The sequence below is a fragment of the Lissotriton helveticus genome, chromosome 10 (genome assembly GCF_964261635.1).
Source record: "Lissotriton helveticus chromosome 10, aLisHel1.1, whole genome shotgun sequence".
Lineage (NCBI taxonomy): Eukaryota > Metazoa > Chordata > Amphibia > Caudata > Salamandridae > Lissotriton > Lissotriton helveticus.
This window is the reverse complement of record NC_136071.1, coordinates 1,072,096,068-1,072,118,026: the sequence shown is the minus strand read 5'-3', so window position 1 is coordinate 1,072,118,026 and position 21,959 is coordinate 1,072,096,068. Positions and strand designations below refer to the sequence as shown.

Here is a 21,959-nt window from a genome sequence, read left to right as displayed (position 1 = left end):
GTGGAGCTATTGCCTGCCTCACTTATACTTCAAAGGGTTGCATCGAGCACAAGCACACACACACACACACCCCCACACCCACACACACACACACACATGCACGCACGCACACACACACCTGAAACTAGCCCTTTGTCACCCCAGACCTCTTGGGGACTTAGTAGGGGATGTGATGAATGTTCCAGAACCAGATGTTGGAGTAGGCCATGGGCTCCCCTACTTCAAAGGCAGTCACCAGGTAAAATATTGGACCTCCTGAGCCACTTTTTAGTACAATCCTGGACCTGTGAAAGATTTTAGAAGGACTGCCTCGTACCCCAGAGGACTGTCCTGCTGCTTGAGGCCGTCCTTATTCCCTACAAGACTGCCCTGCTGCTACCAGTTGAGTGTTCTGCTGCTTGAGGCCTTGCTGTTTGTAGGAGAAGTGGGCCATTTATTTGGACCCGGGACTAACAGAGTGACTCCAAGGGCTAGTTGGCTTTCTTCTTGTGTGAGCTACAGGAACATAAGCCCCAGAGACCTTGAACCCTTCAGCTGCCCTCTGCTGAAGTCCTGATCCCCCATATGGTGCCCCCCCATGGCCTGGAGCTTTGGAAGTAGTGCTGGAGGTGCTGCTGCTGCATAACCCTAGCAATTGGGACTTGGAAACATTTTCACCAAAAAGTGTCAGAAGAACCGACAGATGACCAGGACTAACCTGGCAGTTATCTGTCCAAGGTACATCGCTGGTCAGCCTGACTTTGATGAAGATCCTGCTATGGTCTTCTGCGCAGCAGCAAATCCTGTTCAGGAGGACCTCTGAACAACAGTATTTAGCCTTGTTATGTTATGTTATGTTATGTAAAACTGACTTGTATAGCGCATGGCTGCCCCAGCAACAGGGCGTCCCAGCGCTCGCAGACAGAACCAGGGGGAAAAGACACAGCAGAAAGGACAGAAATTTGTAGTCACTTTCAAGAGTAGACAAGTGCGACAGCCTCACTAAATGGAGGGGAACAGCCAGGTTTTAATCTGTTTCCGAAAGAGCCAATGATCTTGTGTGCTGCGCGCCTCAAGTGGGATAGAATTCCATAGGGCAGGGGCCAGAGACCTGAAGAAGCGGCTTCCCGCTCTGCTCTTGCGCACCCTGGGGGTGCAGGCCATATGCAGGTCTACAGAGCGCAATGCTCGAGTGGGAACATAAAAAGTACAGAGTCCCTGCAGTATCTGGGGGCCCAAGGGGGATCTTATGGGTCAGACAGAGAGTCTTAAATTGGATTCTCTGTTTCATGGGCAGCCAGTGCAGGAGGTGCAGAAGATGGGAGGTGTGACAGAATTTGGGTAGGGCAAAAAGAGTGCAGGTGGCCACATGTTGAGCCCTTTGAAGTCTTTTAGTGACCTTTATAGTGCCCAATAGTAGCCCGTTGCAGTAGTCAAGATGTGACAGAACCACTGATTGAATGATTACTTGGCAGGTGGGAGCATCAAAAAATCCCAAGATGGGTTTGAGTCCACGAAGGCGGCCGAAGCAATTGCCTGCAACTTTTTTTGCATGTAGCTCGAAGGAGAGGGAGTTGTCCATCAGGACCCCCAGGTTCTTGACTGCCTCTTTAGGTTGAGGGGGAGGACCCAATGTCGAAGGCCACCACTGATGGTCCCATTTATATGAGTCACGGCCAATCAGGAGCACCTCCGTCTTTAAGGAATTGAGTTGAAGATAGTTCTCAGCCATCCAATTCGAGATGGCCAGAACATCTTCACGGAATTTTAGCTGGTCTGACGCGGTCTTCTTAGAAAAGGTGAAAATCAGCTGCGTGTCGTTCGCATATGAAATCATATTGATCTTCCATTCTTTGGCCAAGAGGGCAAGGGGCGGACGTACACGTTAAACAGCGTAGGGCTGAGAGCGGACTTGTGGAGTCCTTTTCATCCTGCAGCTTCACCCTGCTGGAGGTTTTCAACTTCCAAAAGTTGTTTAAGTCCGAAGGTAAAAATCTTTACTGGGCTCAACGGCGACAGGCTCCCTATAGACCAAGTCAACCTTTTTGGGCAGGAAATTGAGTTTCTCCCGCTCAGAGTGTTTTCTGCAATTGCCGACGGCTTCATTGATACCTCTATTCTTCTAAGTCTGAAGGTAAGTTGAGACCAGTCCCATTCCACTTTCTGTATCTGACTCAAATTCTGGCACAGTCATCCTTAACTATTGATTTTGCCCAGATGCCAGTGGTTGCGCCCTTTGATCTATTAGGCTCTAGTTCACACTAAAAACTGAAAAAAACCCATAACTAAGGTTCTGCTGACTGGATTAAATTTGGTTTGTGACTTTTGATTTATTAAACAGTATTCTTTTTATTTTAGAATGGTTTAGGATGTTTTGTGTGTTGTGTTTTCACTTTATTATTGTTGGTGTGATGCATACATATTTTTCACATTGCCTCCAAGTTAGGTCTGACTGCTTTTGTGCCAAGCTACCAGAGGGTGGAGCATTGGTTAATTTAGTGAATTTTGTGGTTCAGCCTGAGAAGGACTGTGGTTACTGCTTGGGAAGGGTCTCACCTCCTTTCTCCTCAACCAATAACCTAATTTCCAATCCCCTGTTACAAAGGTAAAAACATTTCTAACAAGCATTGGCAAATGCAATATGTTTCGCCTTTGTGATTCATACGTTTTTGGGAAGTTTTAAGTTGGTGAGCAGATGTGGAATAGAAGTTAAAGAATCGTTAAAGAATCTCCATAAAAGTGTTATGACTTGTTTTTTGAGAAAGGCAGTATATTGTCTAGGGGTGGGCGTAATTTGCGTACCCACCCTACACAAAGCTCTGCGAAACGGTAGAAAATCTCTGCGAACATGCAGAGTTCCGCAAACACACGGAATTGCTTGTTCCTCCTGTTTGTGATGCTTTTTTCTTGTTCGTGAATGCGGTTTGCTTGCTCGGGGGGAATATCTTGCGAACACGCATTTAGAAAGCGCAAACAAGCAAAAAGTTAATTCTGTGTTGCAATTTGGTATCTTCCTCCGTCTCTTTCTTTTATCAAAGAAGAAAATATGAGTGAGAGAAGCAGTGAAGAACAGGCTGTGACCCTAAAAAGAGCCTTTGTGGTAAAGCACAGTCGAAAGCAGTGAGTCTGGTTCTCAAACATCTGCACTGGACCAAGTTGCACGGTGCTCTGCATCATACAACACAAACACATAATACATTTAAAAATAAAATGAAAAATTGAGGTGGGTGACTCACTCATACAGTGCCATATTTAAAAATAAAGTGTGGTGTGCTGAGCTGATCAAGTGATAAAGTGCAGCGTGTAGTGCTAATCAAGGGAAACACAAAGTTAAAAAAAAATATGCCCATCAGTCTCTGGCATTGCTATGTGTCCAATTCACATTATGCCCAGACAAGTTAAAAACAGTGTTTGCCAAAGAGACCAGAGGTTGAGAGACTCGGAGGACCAAGCTGAGCAGAGAACTGTTCATTACATTCTCAAAATTGATCTACAAACGGATTCATCTTTATGAGCCCTCACCATATCCCAAAATGATAATAGCTAGCAACTACCCGATTCAAACTTTAACTGACGCAAACATGTTACCTCAAATTCACCCAAACCATATGATCACCCTCTTCGACAGCGCAAAGTTAAGTTCATTTTTTGCCAAAGAGATAAATGAACAAACAGAAGCAATACAGAGGAGGTGGAGCCAAAAGAGGAGAACAAAGTGAAAACTGAAGGGAATGAAAAAAACATGAACAATGTGGTCACAGAGTTAAAGACACTAAACAGTGCCGTGCGATGATCCCGTGGTCATGCTCCCTAGGGCATGTGAGGTCATGCTCCCTAGGGCATGTGAGGTCATGCTCCCTAGGGCATGTGAGGTCATGCTCCCTAGGGCATGTGAGGAACATGGGCTCCTTTCCACTTAATGGGTTGTAAATTAAAACAATAATGATTGTTTACTGGGTGCCTCAAGTCAATTGGTTATGGGGCCACTACACCTGCTGCACCATTGCAAGGTACTCCTCCGGCTCCAACATCACCAGTTGTTGGAGCAAGGGTCAAAGCTTACACCAAAACTTTATGAAACATCCATTTCAAGTGTCTACTCCTTGGGACTTTGTAAACTGCTCAGAAAAGAGCTAAACTGAGGGCTAAAATGAATGCTCATTTTGTGATTCTTCTATAAAAATAAAGTATATAACTGCTAAAAAAAAGAAATGACTGAAACGAGCGGGGCAAAATAGTTGTATTTCTGTGAATAAAATATGCAACTATTTTTAAGAAGCCTGCCCCTGATGTTTTCGATTGGTCAACAAGGAAAATCGGATGAAAGTATTACGGTCTCACCCAGGCTGGAGAGGTTTCTCAAACTATCACAATAACATTCTTCCTTACATAAATAGAGTAATTTCTCTTAGTCTTTCACTTGCTAGTTCAATAGCATGCGAGCACCACGTTGTTAACACAAGATCACTTGCCTCCTGCCAGCCTGTGGTCTGTGGGTTCAAATCCGAAGCAGTTGACTTGGCTTTTTATTATTCTGCAGAAAGCAAAAGCAGAGTGAACTGCAACCGAATTGCAATGGAGGCCGACATCAGACAGCCATCTCTAAATTCCTCAGATGCTTACAGTGTGTGTGAATGGGGGACAGCTTCTCTGTAGACAAGTCTTTTTGTGGCTTGAACTCTTAAGATGGAGCCAAGTCTGCCTCCTTCGCGCACAACTGCATACACATGACTTCCCAAACCCGGTCTCATTCAGCCATCTTAGAAGTGTGGAAAAGCACCTTCCATATCTAGGAATGACTGGTATGGCCATCTGTAAGTTTTGACATGTTATGTTACCAGCATTTACACGCAGGCCTTTAAATGGGCAGGTAGTGTCTGATACTCTGTACCCCCCTTCAAACATTTAACTACCACTTGCGATTGCCCGCCAGCAAGAAAATAAAAGGGATTCCACACCACAAAGGCACACTGATATGGGTGCCTGCTTTGGCCCAAGAGGAACTGGAGAGTGCCCTAATAGTGTGCGCACAACATGAGATTCACCCTTTCCCACATTTGTTACCCCGCAATGCCCAATAACTCTCTCAGAGTCGGAGTAGGTTGTCTAGGGCGTAGCCTTTTTATTCACATCACCATGTAAATTCATCACAGACCAATATGAGAAAACCATCCTATTTGGCTATAAACATTATTCACAGCATCATGTTTTAGCTGCATCAACCTGTCAAGGCATGAAGTAAATCATGCACGACATTACTTGAACTTCAGTTTTGGCCGTACACTTTAGCGGCAATAACAGGTCATGGGTAGTGAGAACATTAAGCACAACATTTCACTAGCATTTGAGCTTGGCCTTACCATAGAACTTTACATACTCAGCCCGCCAGGCTCGCCACTCAGCTGTACACATTGCGCCGTCAGGCCCCAATGCGCGACAGCAAACAGATGCATTACTTGAAATCCAGGGCATCACATAACGCACCGGCCCACCGGGGGTGCCTGAACACAGGCATCCTCCGAAGGTTCTACTCAGTCCATATATTGCGGGTTAGTGCAGTAAAGTCCTGGACCACCATCAGGTCGGTCCTCCTTTTCCGCCTACCCTCTGCACACGTGAACTTCCCTTGTTGGGCATCCCCCTCTGTTAACGGTCAGTGCTCCGCCACTCCGTGATGCCATGTTCTTCTGCCGGGTGGGTGGGTTTTCGACGCCGCGCCTCTGCAGCTTGCCAGAGGTCTGAGGGGACAAAGAGGCCGACGATTCCAGGGGGCCTCCTTAAATAACTCTCCCTGCACGCCCCACGATGACATCACAGTACACCACCTTCTTAGACCCGGGCTCAGTCATGTGGCGCAACTAAGGGCGCCCCTCCCCTAGGCGCGGGGGGCACCTGTTCAAAATGCAAAAGCCTGCAAGTAGGTCCCTGCTAGTGCCGCGTTGGAAAGAGTAGTGTGCGCTCGATCAGAGCATGAAACTGACACAGACACACCTGGTCTGAGCAGCAGCCAATCCCTTCTGTAATCAGTCAGCCTGCAGAGGCAACATTAGTAGTTTAGAAGTAGTTAACAATTCCAACCGCTGAGCCCATTGCTGTAACTTTAAAGCAAGGGAGTAGCTTTTGTAGTGACAGCAGGCTGAGACACTTAGAAGAAGTTCCAACAAAGCAGACAAATATAGTACTTTGTGGATGGGAAACTGATAAGAGAAACATACAGGAAGAACAGGAAATAGAATGCCTGCAACCAATAGAAACCAGGAAAAGTAAAGTCAAAAGCACAAAGACCAATAAGAAGTAGAGGCAGGATGCGAATCTCTTTGAAGATATATTTAATACAATAGATTTCACAAGAACGAGCAAGCAATGCAGTGAAGCAATCAAATGTTCTGTGGTTTGTTGTGCAAGGGGGGTACAGAGTGCAGATCCATGTCTATTAATACTGACCTGCTGCTCAAAATGGGTTGCCTTGTGCAATGCACTACCTTGTATAGGTTTTGTACTAGAAGGATAGCCTTGTAGGAGCAATTCCAGAGTCTGGACAAAAAAATATAAGGAATCCATACACTTGTTTGCTGAGAATTTCAGAAAGATCAGTTCAATATTGCATTCAAGAATGATATCTTCTTCACAAGGACATCTTGCACTTCCTCTGGGAGAAGATGTTGCCACCTTGTCATTAGATATTTTCTCGCCGAAGCTAACAAGTTTCTGTCATGTGATTATTTTCCATAGAATTGTTTTCAGAGAAAGCCTATATAAATTGCCCTACATTTTATGTATTGTAGCATTATGTTCCAGCAGAACCCTTTATTAGTGAGATCTCTGGTCTGTTGCAATGACAATTTTCTTTTGAATATTTTACCGTGCAGCTTTGTATGTTGCATCATTTCACCATTTAAGTTAGACTATGGGCTTCCTGACTGGTTTTGTTTAATTTTTAACACACATTATTATCCAGATCCTAGTGTTTTTAGTATTATCAAATGGGATGAGATTTTTAAACATTGACAGATGCTATGATCATTAAACATCTTTTGAGAGATGACAGTCAATGATCATTGAACATGCATCATGTGCAAATGGTTTAGAAAAGCAGTGCTTCCTAACAATGTTGTTTCCTGACAATATCAAACTATCATGACCAGAGTATAGACTACCAAAAAATTGTGAAGGTAAGTAAATATAGGTAAGTAAGGACAAGACACTTAATGCCACATCTATGTCCTTTGATGATTCACATATCTTCAAAGCACATACATTTGGAGTTATAAACAGTAAATCCATACTTACCTATGCATACCATCACAATATTATGTTAATCCATATTCTAGTCGCAAATGTCTGGCAGAGTGAGAACTAATGCTCAATATTGTGAAATACAGACTTAACAGTGCACCAACACCGCACACAGGGCCCGATTCACAAAGGACCTCCGCACTCTTGACAGAGACCCACAGTCATGTCCAGGGGCCCTCACTCATGGCGTACCACACAAATACAGTTTCACACTGCAGAGGTGCTGCCACGAGTGGTGGCCCCCACCACAATTGGCGGACCTCCACCACGAACGTGGAGGCCCTTTGTGCATCAGGGCCACAATTCTTATTTATAAAGACCAGATAATAATGTAGACAGCTAATCCTACACAATACAGAGCAAAAGAAATATAGTTGGCTATGCAGAGATCCCAAAATGTACATTTGAGTGCACATCTTTATACTAACAGACAAAATACAGAGTGAGAGCTACAAAATTGACATTAGGATGTCCCCTAAAAAAAACAACACAGCAGATAATGATAGTTATTTACCCAAAAGCATTAGAGATCACTCACAGGGCAAAGAAACACAGAGATGGGACCTGTTCTAGTTAAATAGGAACCATAAGTAAACACTACTTCAAACAGACCTACACATATTCAACAAAATGATATCAGAATATCGTTACCCAGATCATTCTTGATACCCAAAAATAAACTGCCAAGAATACTTGAAGTCCGCAAAAAAGGTATAAGGGTGCTACTCAAACATTGTTATCATGAAATATGGTAAAGCTGTTGATGTGACAGCCATTTACTTGCAGGGGCTGAATGGAAATCAGCAGGTTGGAGAGGAGACCTGTTGGAAGTCCTTCAGTTTATTGTTAAAGTGGCAAATACAAACCATGTACATATTCGGTATTAAACTATATTTTGGGGTTCTTTACTTGCCAGAAACTTTCTCTGATATTTGCTCATCAGTACTTTCATTTTCTTCAGGGCCGTAAAGGTACTCTTCAGTTCTATCAGGCTGCTCAACATCATCTTCTGCATCACCATAATCTGGTTCAAAATCTTCTAGAACGAGGGAGTGAGGAGGAAATTCTGCTGTAGCTAGTGTTTTTACTGCAGACAATGACAAAAAAAACACAATGATTTAACTCAATTACAGCAAGATTACTTCTACTTATGTGGCTAGAATATATTTATAATTACTGAAATATGTTCGAGTAGACAAATAGTACTACTTAGTGATGTAATATCTCTTAAAGTTGAATGACAGAAGATGATAGCCATGCATTTACAAACCTGTATTATTTCTAGAAACACTGACAATGCTCCTCTAACCATCAAAGCATAACTGTTAAGGTTAAGGGTGCACAATGTTTACATTTCTGCAGATAAGTCACGCGAAGTACACAATACAATCTCCTGTACTTCCCAAAGTTGTGATGTCTGTGAGCTTTACCCAATCTTACCCATGCAAAGTTGTCTTTCTCCTTAAGAAAATGCTTTGCAGCTGGAAGTTCATATATTTTTTATGAGGCAATTCTCTACATAAATTAATTTCACTCACTTTTTGCAAACATTACAAACCCAGCGACTTGCCCACTTTGTAATTTGTTTTTTAATAGTGCATTACATTGTTGTGGGTGTAGTTACTGGGCTAGAAATACCATACATTTCAATACCCTTTTAGCAATTTCATAACCTCAGGAAAGTGTCCTTCTGGAAATGTCTAATATACTGAGCCTTTAAACAAATTGATGTGAATACCATTGACATTTCTTTACAGGGTGGAAAGATTTTCAAAGTTGTAATTGATCAAACCAGTGTTTCAAAGAAAAAAAACAATATAATAAATTGGATTTTCTTTCTTCAGATGCATGAGCTATCAAGGAAATGGGAAATCAATTCACACCAACAAAATGCCTTCCTTACGGTTCCCATCAAGGGTCCAAATATGCAAAATGGAATTCAGGAATACGCAGGCGGGTAAAAGATGATATGTTAAACAGTCCCTGTTAACAAGTTTAAATCTGTTTGAAACCTTCAATAGTACTATAAAGATGCTCATTGTTGTGACATTTTTAAAGCAACTGCATATTTTGGTTATGATTCAGAAAAAAGCGTAACAGAATATTAGGAGACCTACAACTCTGCCTGAAAGTGATATAACAATTTTTTCAAATGTACAAACTTTTCCAGGTGCCTACCTAGAAAGATGCACCAAACTCAGGTTGCCTGGCTTGCTTCTGGAAAAGTAATCTGACATTTTTAAGTGATTTGCACTTTCTCATTATGAAATTGGAAGCATAGTTTAATATCACTCTGGGAAATGTAAGTAGCAATGAGCAATTGCATAATTTACCTTTTGTTTTTTCTCGATGGGAACACATTACTCCCAGTAAGAACACCATCAAGTTCCTTGGTGTTAGGACCACCTTTTATTTCAGCCTTCTACAGGTGAAAATCTCAGACCATTTCCAGAGTGATAGTATTTGGGTGGCAGCCTGTACTGTATAATCCAGTTGTGGTGTCCAGTTACACAAATGTTAAAGGCAGCCGCGGCCGATGCAGGTAATAGCAGTGGGTTGGGGGGTAGGGTGGGGTGAAGGGGGAGGCGACAGACGACAAGGGAAATACATTTCTTGAAAAAGACAACCAATTACTCAGAGATGCTGCAAGTGCAAGGTAAGTGGTTTTCTTTTTTCCATTTTAATTTCCTCATGGTCGCCTGTGGACTAGTACCACCACTCCACCTCACTGCTCTTACCTGCACTGGCCGTGGCTTTTTGAAGGATTTACATCTAGCTATGTTTTCGTATAAAATGACTTTTGTAAATCAGGGTCTTTGTTTTTCATGCTTTTAAATATCATATATGATTTAAAAGATGTGTGTTATTGTTTGTTAATTTAATTTTCACTTTATCATGGAAGTCAATTCTAGAGCATGGGCTTCAGTGAAAATTTTAGGTCTCAACTACAGGCTTTAGCGGTCCCTTGTTGAAGACATGTTGTATAAAATATACATAGAGTGGGCTAGATTTAGACTCATACTGATGTTTTGGTACTTGGTTCAGCACGTGTTATTTCATGGTTTTGCCAAAAGCATCACGTGTGGTCCACCCAGAAGATGCATCATTTCAACTAATTTTCCTTGGTGTGAATGAGTATTATTCAGTGTTTGACATCAAAGACTTTTGTGTCCTCATTTGACTGTCTTCATTTGTTTTTAGAGGCCTGATGTGGGTAGACCCATGAGAACAGCACTCTGCCATTAACAACACTCCTTTGTCAACTCATACGCTCTTTTTGGCCTTCACCCTCCTTTGAGTCTTTTTTCCTTCTCTTTATCCTTATTTCTTTAAGATGGCCAAGAGTGCATACTTACACCTGTAGATGCATGGATGGCCAGGTAGAATTTGTTTGTTATATTTAATGACTTGAAACATTTCAAAGTAGCAACCATTGTGTGTGCATGAAAATATGGCCTTCTTGAAATGGTTTTAGTTTTAAACTATGCCAAAGTAAAAAAGCATTGGCAAAACCCATAGCTTTGTGTCAGCATATTAATAGGGAGACCTATTTGCCTTGCCAATGCTTGTTAAAAAGTAATTTGTACATTGAGAGCTATTTCAACTATGTAAAGTCTGAAAATATAATTTATGTCTACCCAGAGACAAGCCTGTTCCAACTAAACCAAACACCTCCATGATCAGGTCCTCATAGAGCATTGTAAAATAGTTGTAGAGTTTGTGTTAAGGTGTGGCTTGTGTGTTTTTGTCCCAGAATAGGGTCTATGCAGATGCAATACACCTGCACTCCCCTTGTGTTAGCATTGCATCACTAAGTTTGCCTCATCCACCTTGTGTAGTCTGGTTGCCTAATGACTCTAAAACCTTTTTCTGCTGTCAAACTCAACCTGGGTCTGCAAAAAGCAGCATAATCCTGATATAGTGTATAAGAGATTCCAATGCAAAAGTGTGGCACAATGAAAACACTACTTTGTTCACGTTACAATGACAAACTGGTAACCATGTTGTCTGTTTGGTGTCCCGTTACAGGTTGTCCATTTCTCTGCTCAGGCCATGTTAATTGCTATAATTAGTATAGACCTTTTGCAGCAACCATTATAGAGGTCAGTGGCGGCTCCTCTGCTAATGTGGTTGAACATTGCTCCACTGCTTTTCAGCAGTGTATGGAAAAGTGAAATGATAAAAACTCAATGTTATTATCATATTTTTGTTCTGGTTGTGGGTGCGGCAGCTTTGCGAGGCAGGGTGGGGCTGCTCTGCTGACAAAGCAGGGGAGGGGAGGAATGATTTCACTCCCTAAGTGTTCATGAATGTTTAACCGGCAGTCTCAGGCCGGCCAAACCTTTATGGGTACTTAGCATGTTCTCCACCCAGGCTGCATTGCACCCCGGGCGCAGAACATGCCCAGGTTCCCATTGCCCATCTGAGCACCGAACCACGGCACTCAACAAATCACAATGCTGTATTGCAGTGTTGAGATTGGCTCAGGGGAGCCTGGGTGCTTCCTCTTCAGTGTTCAAGCCAGAGGGATAAGGAGGAGAAACGCGATGAGGAAGCTTTTTTTAAAACAAAGATTTGGATTTTATTTTGATTTCAATTAGTGCAGACTCCTGGCAGAGAAATTAACAGGCAGCAATATTGCCAACTTACTGGCACTCACTTATTCAATATCAGGAGGAATGAATAAGGCATTAGGTTAAAATTTGAGACTTGCCAGTCACACATTTCAAACTTAGGAGCATTAACCCAGTAGGATCACTATTCTGAGACCTGCGCAATTGCATGGCCTTAAACAAGCTTATGTTGCAACATTCTGATGAGCGGATGGAAAACTGAAAACGTCTCTTTAGTCAACAGTGTGGCAGCAGCATTTTTCCCAAGATGAAATTACAAATATTTTATGAGCTCATTATCATTCCACAGAACAAATATTTGGAGAATTGGCAAAAATGGTCCTCGTCTTGAAACAGCTTTGCGAAAAAGTATTCCAAAGTACTTTGCATTGAAATATGCAGAAGCTGTTTGTCAGCTATAAAATCACGAATTTCCCTTCTTAAACATCTGTCCGTTTCAAATCTACCAATACAGGTTTATTGTAATTGTATAGATTTTGACCAATGTTTAAAATGCACAGTTTATCACTCTATTTTCTTGTCTAGTCTCTAAGGATAGACCCACCCCATTGTCTGACTTTTTAGCCCCTGCAGAAGTTCAGGTCTAGTTGTGCCCCTGCCTGTAGGGGACTGTAAAAATAAGTAATTTGTAAAATCTGCACAATGAAGGATATCATACTTATGTGATTTCTAAGGTAGACCAATGATTTTTGGTTTTAATTTGAAGTATTCCTGATGTACCTTTACCTCACAGAGGCCATTAGGTCTAAGGCAGTGAAATTGAAATGTGAAGCAAACATATTGGAGCTTCCATCCTTTGAGGCCGCTGAATTAAGTATTGATGAATAATGTAATATCAAAATGTATATGTAATTCTACCATTTAATGAGGCTGGTATGGCATTTAGCCAAAAAGGAGGACATTATGCCAACAGCTGAGGCATTGATTAAGGAATGTGATCAAGGTGTTCAGGGTGACACAAATATGATTAATACATGGAATTTTATTACAAAGTCCATTGTGGGGAAATTTTCAACTGGAAAGACTAGGAAAATTAATACCAATCTGAATATACAAAAAATATGGTTTTCCCTAAACTATTCAAGTTAAAGAAAGTACTTAATAGAGCTGTCCATAAGCATACGCCCGTAGATTTTGTCAGACCTATTTAGTGTATAAAGAAAATCTAAAGGAACTTAAGAAGACCTACAAACAAGAAATATGGAAAGCCAAATTTAAATATCAAACTGGGCTATGGAACATTTATTATCCGCCTCTAAGCAAAATAATGCAAATAGAATTTGGGCGGTTATTAATAAGCTCGAAAGGGGAGGCTGTAGGGCTTTTTCTGAAAATATACCAAAACTCGGTTGGGTAACGTTTATAGCCAATTTGTATGGTTTATCGGTTCAGATGGAAAATCACCCCGACAAATTGGCTTTATGTGAGGTAAATAATAGATCAATAACCAATGTGGGGAATGGAGAGTGTCTAGATTTGAACTCCATTGATCACGTTATTGATTCTAGTAAAGATCCAAATCATTACTTCGAAATTCCAAGTTGTAATCAAGTATTGACCCTGTTACATGGGCTTCGAGCAAATGGAGCCCCTGGACCTAATGGGCTACTTAATGCCTTGTTTTGTGCTAATAGTGACCTGTGGGCCGGCATTTTGCATAATTTATTCAGGGAAGTTTTGGCACTGGGTGTTTTCCCAGAATCAAGGCAAGGTAGCATAGTGCAACCTATTTATAAAAGCGGCCCGGTGTCAAACTCTGCTAATTATTGACTAATCTCATTGACTGATGTTGATTGGACTATGCAGTAGAGTATAATTCCATTTAATCGGACTGGTTTCCAGAAAAGACAATCCACTACTACAAATTTGTTGGCTCTAACCTTGCTTGCGGAGAGGGCTGTCTTGAATAAACAAAATGCATACATTTCTTTTATTGATCTTAAGGCAGCCTTCGACTCAAACCACGAAATTTGTTATGGAAAAAATTGTCATATCGGGGAATATCTTTTTTTTAAAAAACATTTTTATTGATATTGCAATAGGCACATACAATAAATACATTTACAATTCATAACATAATTATATAGTAACTATTTTCCAAAAGAAAAAAAAAAAGCAGAATACGTGAACATTACAGAGGAAAAAAATAACCATAAAGCTATAAGGAACTACAATGTGGTCTCAACCATCAAATCTGATCTTGGAAAGTTATTCTGATCCAAATACAATGTCCCAAACCCTTTCTTTTTTCCTCAGAGAATTAGGCCCTCTTAGTCTAGCTAAAGCAATCTCCATGGTACATACATTTACATTTACATTTACATGGTGTGTATTTCATTCACCAAGGCCCACCATTCCATTACGTGTGGCGGATCTGGCGCTATCCATGCTCTAGCTATGGTTAATCTTGCACAAGCAAATAAAATAGAATTCAGATCTTTATTTGGACAATTCAGTTCCTGAAGGTCTATTAGAATCAGGTGAGCTGAGAGAGGCGGAAACACAATGTTTCCTTTCTAATACATCTGCTACGCCCTTCCAGAACTCTGATAATGCCGGGCATGAGTAGAGCATATGGCCAATATCAGCAGCCTCCAATTTACATTTAGGACAGCTTGTGTGTTCATTTTGATAATTATCTGATACCCAGCTAGAAATTCTCTGAGGGGTATAATATAATTGACAGATAGTCCTATAAAGCTGCAGTCTAATACTAGAAGACTGTACTACTTGATTAATCTGAAGAAGAGAAGCAGATATTTGCTTGGAGGTTATATTTAATCCCAGCCTAGCCGTCCATTTGGATGCTAGTTTTCCACAATCATCTCCCTTTGCCTGATTCAGAAGTCCATAGCTTTCACTAATCAGTGATTTAGTCCGATCTGAGTACAGGCATTACAAGATGTCAGAGTGTCTTATTTCTTTGACATTTATCTTACAAACAAAGAAGTCTTGAAGTTGCATATATTTAAAATACATCCGATCATTCAGATTGTGTATTAATTTAAGCGAAGTAAACCCTAATAGTCCATCAGAGCCATAAAGATCTCCAAGGGTATTAATGCCGCAGCTAGACCATACTGTCCCAGCCCCATCTGAAATAATTCCAGGAAGTCCTGGATTCCCCCATAGCCTTAATTCAGAGTTAAAAAAATATATATTATCAAGAGTCATTATCTGTTTCCAAATTTGTACAATATGCCTAGCGGTCTTAAATTTTACTCGTTTGAAGTAATTTGGGTCATTAGTTCGGTCAATAAATAGTTTGCAATCAGGCCCTAGCATTAGCTGATGAAAAAATAAGGAGTTATCATTTCTCAATAAACTGCGGATCCGACCAAAAAAGGAAGCAAAAAAATATAATTTGAAATCGGGGAACATTAAACCGCCCTTTTCAGTCGGAAGTTTTAGGAGATTTATTGCTCTCCTAGCTTTTTTGTAACCCCATATATAACTAGAGCAAACTCCAAGTTTTAAAAAAAAGAATTATTAAGACGTAGCGGGATTGATCTTAATGAATAAAGAAATTTGGGTGCGATTTTCATTTTTATTAGATTTATACGCCCAATGTGGCTAAGCGGTATCTTGTGCCATTTTTTAAGAGATTTAGCAACTTCTTTTAGTAATGGATCATAGTTGAGGTCTATTATTTCAGCAGTCTTTGCTGATATTTTAACCCCCAAATATACAGCATTAGCACATAGGCCCAATACCGTCGTTGAAGGATTATAATTAGCGATGACCTGCGTTTTGTTTATATTTAATTTGTACCCGGATACATTGCCAAAATCTTTTGCTTCTTTTGTTATTGCAGGTATAGCCTTAGCTACATCAGTGGTGAATATCGCTACGTCATCCGCGTATGCGGTAATTTTTAGACTTTTCCCCCTATGTTGTAATGGAATAATATCATGCCGTGTTAAAAGTGCGTTAAAAAATGGCTCTAATGATAGCGCAAACAACAGGGAAGAAAGGGGGCACCCCTGCCGTGTTCCTCTTCCTATTGGAAAACTGAGAGAATTCTTTCCTGCATAGCTAAGCTGTGCCATTGGTTGATGATATAGTGCCTGAATCCACCCAAGATATTTACCCCCCATGCCGAATGCTTCCAATACGGCCCATAAATACTCCCACCCCACTCGGTCAAATGCCTTTTCAGCATCTAGCATGACCATACCAAGTGGGGTGGAGTTAGTTGACGCTACATCAAAAGCAGTAATAGCCATATTTATATGGGCAGTAGTGTCTCGTCCTATCGGGGAATATCAAAGAAATAGTGGAAAGCTATTTTACTTTTGTATCCCGACACTTGGGTTCAAGTTAAGCTTGGGGAGGGCAATTCCTTATCAAGGAAGATTAGAACATATAATGGCCTAAAGCAGGGTTGTGTCCTTGCCCCCTGCTTATTTAATTTATTTTTATCAGATCTTTCTCAGCATTTGGATGTTGTTAATGGCCATGTTCCTAGGTTGGGGGTGTGTGCAAATTTATTTTATTTTATTTTATATTCTTATATAGCGCCTGAATAAACCCCCAAAGGGGTATCTCCGCGCTTTGCCAGTAAGAATAGTGCTCCAGATGGTCTTATTCAAGGGATAGTACATCATACAGGGAAGAAATTAGTTACTGGTAAATAAGTATGTTTTTAGGGTCTTCCGGAAAGTCAGGTGACTAGTGAGTGATCTCAGCTCAAGAGGTAAAGAGTTCCAGAGCACTGGTCCCACATGAGCCAGCGCTCGGCCTCCTTGTCTGGACTTCTTTATTCTAGGTATCTGCAGTAGCTGTTGACTGCTAGAACACAGAGAGCGCCCAGGAACGTGTGGCCGAAAAATTTTGGCCAAATATCTTGGGCCTTCGCCTATCACACTTTTGTGGATGGTACATAGTGTCTTAAAAATTAGTTCCCTCCAGTATGCCGATGATATGATTCTTGTGAGTCATACTCCTATTGCCTACCAAGACTTATTACAGCCTTTGCTGATTATATACAGCAGAATGGCCTAGAATTGAAAGACAAATAAACTAAAGTGATGAAAATTGGTGTAGACAAACAGAAGTTTAATACCTGGAAGGCAAGAGCAGGTACAATTGATATTGTTAAGACGTATAGATACTTAGTGGTGATATTTGACAATCACATGTGTTTTAAATTTCATCTTAAAGATCTAAGGGCCAAGGCTTTGACATTGATCCATGCTTTTAAATGTTTAAAGAAATCAATGAACTGTCAATCATATGAGCCTATTCTTAAAGTAATCAAAGCCAAGTTACAACCTACCCTCATTTATGGTTCTCCGATTACTAGAAGAAAAGATGTGAAGGTGCTTGATGTACTGATTGGTAAGGTTTTTAAAGCAACCTTTGGAGTTGACAGGTCAGGTCAGTGTGTCAAGCAGAAATTAGATTGGAATTCGGTCTCCAAAGACAGTTCCTGGTATCAAAAGGAACTTTCTTAAAATGTATGGTTGCCTTGTCAACATCAGCCCCTGCATCTTTAGGGAATATTTGTTGGCAAGAAATTGATAAATCTGCTTACACGGCTAAATGGAGAGCTTATATTTTAACTTCCCTACGAGATATCGGCCTGCAAAGTGAACTGCCAGATCTGAAAATGCCCAACTATAATTTAATTTAAAAAAGCATATTAAAGCTGAATCATTTAAATCGGATAAAAATGCATTCCCTGTGTGTTCAGCCGTATCTGAATGTTTTCTTTTCTGCAAAGTTAAAAAACAATGTTTTTAAAGTTACGTATGGGAATAAACCCAATAAAAGAGGGCTCTCGATCTTGGATCAAACAGTGGCCGGATTCTAACTGTAGATTTTGCGGATGGCCACAGGAAACTCTTGTACATGTAGTATGTGTATGGCCCAGGCTGATTAATCTTAGACGTTTAGTTTTGAGACCTTACTTTTTGATGAGTGGCGTGAGATCTGCCCGACAGGCATTAATCATGTCATTGTCTGGTGAATCGGTTCCATTACTAAGTGACTTGGTAAAAATTTTAATGGCAGTTGAAAAATGCCTAATATAATAGGGCAGATCCCCTCTATTGTTATGGCCTTGGTACTAATAGTTTTAACAGCTCATAAATTCTATCACCCAATAATTTTTGTTGCGGAGGTATTAATATGAAATGTAACAATAGCTAGGTTATCATTGCAGCAAACTGATGCACTTTTTTTGTCGTGATAGGATGGTCATTGCAATTATTGAACTATAGGAGATAGGACTCGCAGAGCCTTGTAATCCAAGCTTGAAAAAGCTACTCAGTTTGTAGCGTGCTACAGGGGTATAGCTGTCTGTTCCTAACAGCCTAATGAACAAAGACTCATGCAATGCAACCTCAAATTTGGGGTTGGCCCCCTGTGCACAGCAATCAAGAACACGGATGTGTTTGTTCCTATAAAGTTTTAAATCAAAAAGTTCAACAAAAGTTCGGCAATTAAAGTTTTTAATGATCATTCTCATCATGATCAATTATTTTAAGATCATTGATTCTTGTTGAATCCACTGTCAATATCCAGTATGATGTCTCAAAAACATTGTTCACCGTAAATCATTTCCCAATGCATTTCGGGCATGCCCTTCATCAGGGGGCTCGTTCTACAAGCAAAGAAAGATGAAAATGAAAAAGTACTAATCAAAAGAACATGTCATTAAAGCTCAAGTATAGTGCATTTACTGTTATCGGAAATCCATGTGGTGCATGTGGATTAATGAAAGAGTAAAAGTGTCTGTATATGTGTATAAACTAAAGAGTTCAATGGTGAGACACAGACGTGGCTCATGCAGGGTGGAATATGTGAGCAATCATCGAATCAAGCTCCACGTGTATTAAGCGTATGCGAGTGACAGGAAGAATCCCGAGACGGACTCCTCGGTTAAAAGAAAGCAGTTCACCTCATGAAATGCGTGTCCGTGAGGAAAATTCAGTGCAATCAATCAGGTTACATGCAAAAACGTGGTGCGTGGTACGGTACGAATTGTGGTAAACTGAAACATAAGGTAAACACACTCACGCGGTGAATCTTCAGCCGCTATGTGATCTACAAATAGAATGCCAAAACGCTCTATTAGTTACAAATATACGCTCTGAGTCTGATTCAATAAACGGGTCCTCGAGGAGAGTTACTTACTAGAAGAGGAGTGGCAAACGGTCTGATGGTAGATTCCGATATTCTGAAAGTGCGGGTACAACGACCACTCACCGTGAACGGAGAAGAGTGAGTGACGGTAGCTTGCGAGGTGTGTAAACAGAACATGTGAGAAATAGAGAATGGACAACTCTGTTGGCCCCGAGTACGGGCGCCATCTTAGAATGGTAAAATCGAAGGTGAGCGTGACTAAAAGGTGCGAAATTAAGCCTAAAGGAGCCTTCTATCAAATCAGAAAGTGAACGGTGGGTGAAGAAGTGGAAAAAATATCAAGAGTGAATATGACATGCTGAAAACAGCAGTAAATGACAATAGTATGAAACATGCATGATGAATGTAACCACATGGAGTATAAAGTTCTCATTACAGGTAACAGGAAAATTCCATTCTGTCGTTGAGCCCGTTGGGCTGCATCGAGCACATGAAGGGGATCCAATAGTTTTCTCTCTTCAACAGTCTGTTTTTATTGTTCTTGGAGGGTTTGAGGACTTCTAGAATTAAAAACTTAAGCTGTTCTACTGTATGGTTGTTCTCCATAAAGTGCGAGACAACGGTGGATTTGACATTCTTAGTACGAATATTACTTTTGTGTTCCAATATCCGTGTGCAAATCTTCCTTTCTGTGTGTCCCACGTAGCAGAACCCACAGGGACATTTCAACATGTAAATGACATTGGCTGTGTTACAGGTAGCATTAACTTTCAATTTGATCTTAGTGCCTTTCATGGGATGATTGGTCTGATTTCCTGGGATTATATTAGGACAATTGCTGCAATTGTAACATGGTACCAGTCCTTTGTACGCTGCAGGTGATGAGCTTTCAATGGGTTTGGTTAGCATTTACTTAAGGTTCCGGGCTCTCGTACAGGCAAAGATCGGCTTGTTCTCAAATAGTCCTCTGAAGTCTGATTCGCTGCTCAACAGGGGCCAGTATTTCAAAATGATGTTCCTGAATTTTTGACTGATGATAGAGTATTTTGACACTACTACCATACGTTTACTGGATTCTTTTTTCTTGACTTTCAAAAGGTCCTGCCTGTTTATAATTTTGCATCTGTCTTCAGCTGTTTTAAGAATGTTTTCAGGATATCCTCTTTTCCTAAATCTGTTGAGCATTGCAGTGATCTGTTGTTCGCTCTCCAAAGGTGATGAAACAATGCGTTTAACTCTCAGGAGTTGTGAAAATGGTAAGTTATTTTTCAAACCAGGTCTGTGAAAGCTGTTGTAATGCAAGATGGAATTGCGATCTGTGGTCTTGCGAAATAGAGTGGTAGACAAATTGCCGTTAGACAACTGTATTTTGACGTCCAAGAAATGTATCCATTGTTTGTTCATGTCCCACGTGAATTGAATGCGTTCGTCTATCTGATTCAACCTGTGTAGGAAGGTTTGCAGTGAGTCTGCTGAACCAGACCATAAAATGAAAATGTCATCAATGAAACGCAAAAATAATATGCCGTGTTCATGCCAAGTGGAGTCGTTCAAAATGTTTTGTTCTTCAAAGTGCTTCATGAACAGGTTAGCGTACGTAGGAGCTGCGCAATTGCCCATGGAAGTTCCACAGAGTTGTAAATACCATTTATCATTAAAACAGAAATAGCTGTGATATAGCGTAAACATAAGTAATTCCATTAGCAGTACTTGTAGGTCTGCGTCCGAAGTGGAATTGATTAGCACTTGTTCAATGGCTTCTATGCCCAGGTTATGTGGAATCGATGTGTACAGGGATCGGACGTCCACTGTACACAGCCAAACTTCCTCATCTTGAGGGATAAGACAGGAGTTGAGTTTGATCAAAAAGTCTGTGGTATCTCTGATGTATGACTTGGTAGAGGTAACAAATGACTGCAAATGTCTGTCTATGAATTTACCAACAGGCTCGTAGGGACTGTTTGTGTGTTGGACAACATAAACATTGGGATTGTGCTGGACTGATTCTATGCACCCCCTCAGGATATGTTGGCCTACAGTCCTGCTAGCTCACAGAGCCACCATATGTACCTCAAAACCTAGTAAGGTAACACATAGTTTGTGCAACATCAAAACATATCAATCCTGACTTCCCCAAGCAATCGTGGTAACATATAGAAGCCTTTCGCTCTGCCACTGGTGCATGCTCAGAAAGGTACACAAGCAATACACAAAGGGGCGTTCAATATTTATTGAACCATTGTGATTCTTGTATAAAATGTATGCACTGCAATGTTTAATAGACAGAAGCAGATAAAAGTGATTAGTAGTATACAAACAGTGAAAAGGATTAACAATACCACCATTGTGCTAAAACAGTGTATATATGCTGGCATATAAGTACTTTGTATAGTGTACCCCTACCATGCGCTCCCTAACCTAGGTGCCTAATGTGGGTGATCTGCCAAGAATCCCCTACTGGGTGATCTAACTCCCCATTATCTGAAGGTAAGTGTATGTACATCCCAGTCATGGTCCCAAGTTAGACACCCCTCGACTCAGAGGATAAATAGGAATCACCTGCGCTGAGACGCCAAAAATATTGACAACCTCGCAATGACAGGAGAGTGCCCTCTGATGTGAACACGGAAATTCATGTGTATTTATAATAACGTGTTGAGGCTTCAGCCAGACTGATATTTGTTTATTCTTTTGTGATGGTCATGTTGCTTCATGGACGATTAACAAATATTTGCACAATGTATATTCAGGACTTGTACTAAATGTTCAAGATGTCATGATAGTATACTTACAAAGTGGAATTGAAAGCAATGTGGTTTCAGAGAAACTAATCCTGCACGGTCACACAAGCAAATGTGTGCTAAAGTAATTGTGTAGAAAAGAGCACAACTTAAGAAATGTGTGCATGTGAAGATGGCAGTGTTTCTTTCCTGGGCCATACCTAGTCATGTGACAGTACTT

General features: G+C 40.8%; 1 protein-coding gene across 1 annotated transcript in view; it reads right to left on the bottom strand.

Moving 5' to 3' along the window:
• The window catches only part of VWDE (von Willebrand factor D and EGF domains), a 402,281-nt gene that overhangs the window by 49,943 nt on the left and 330,379 nt on the right, over positions 1-21,959 (bottom strand). Inside the window, exon 20 of the mRNA XM_078662843.1 lies at positions 8,189-8,362. Coding sequence (XP_078518969.1) covers positions 8,189-8,362 — 174 coding nt within the window. The remainder of the gene's footprint in view (positions 1-8,188; positions 8,363-21,959) is intronic.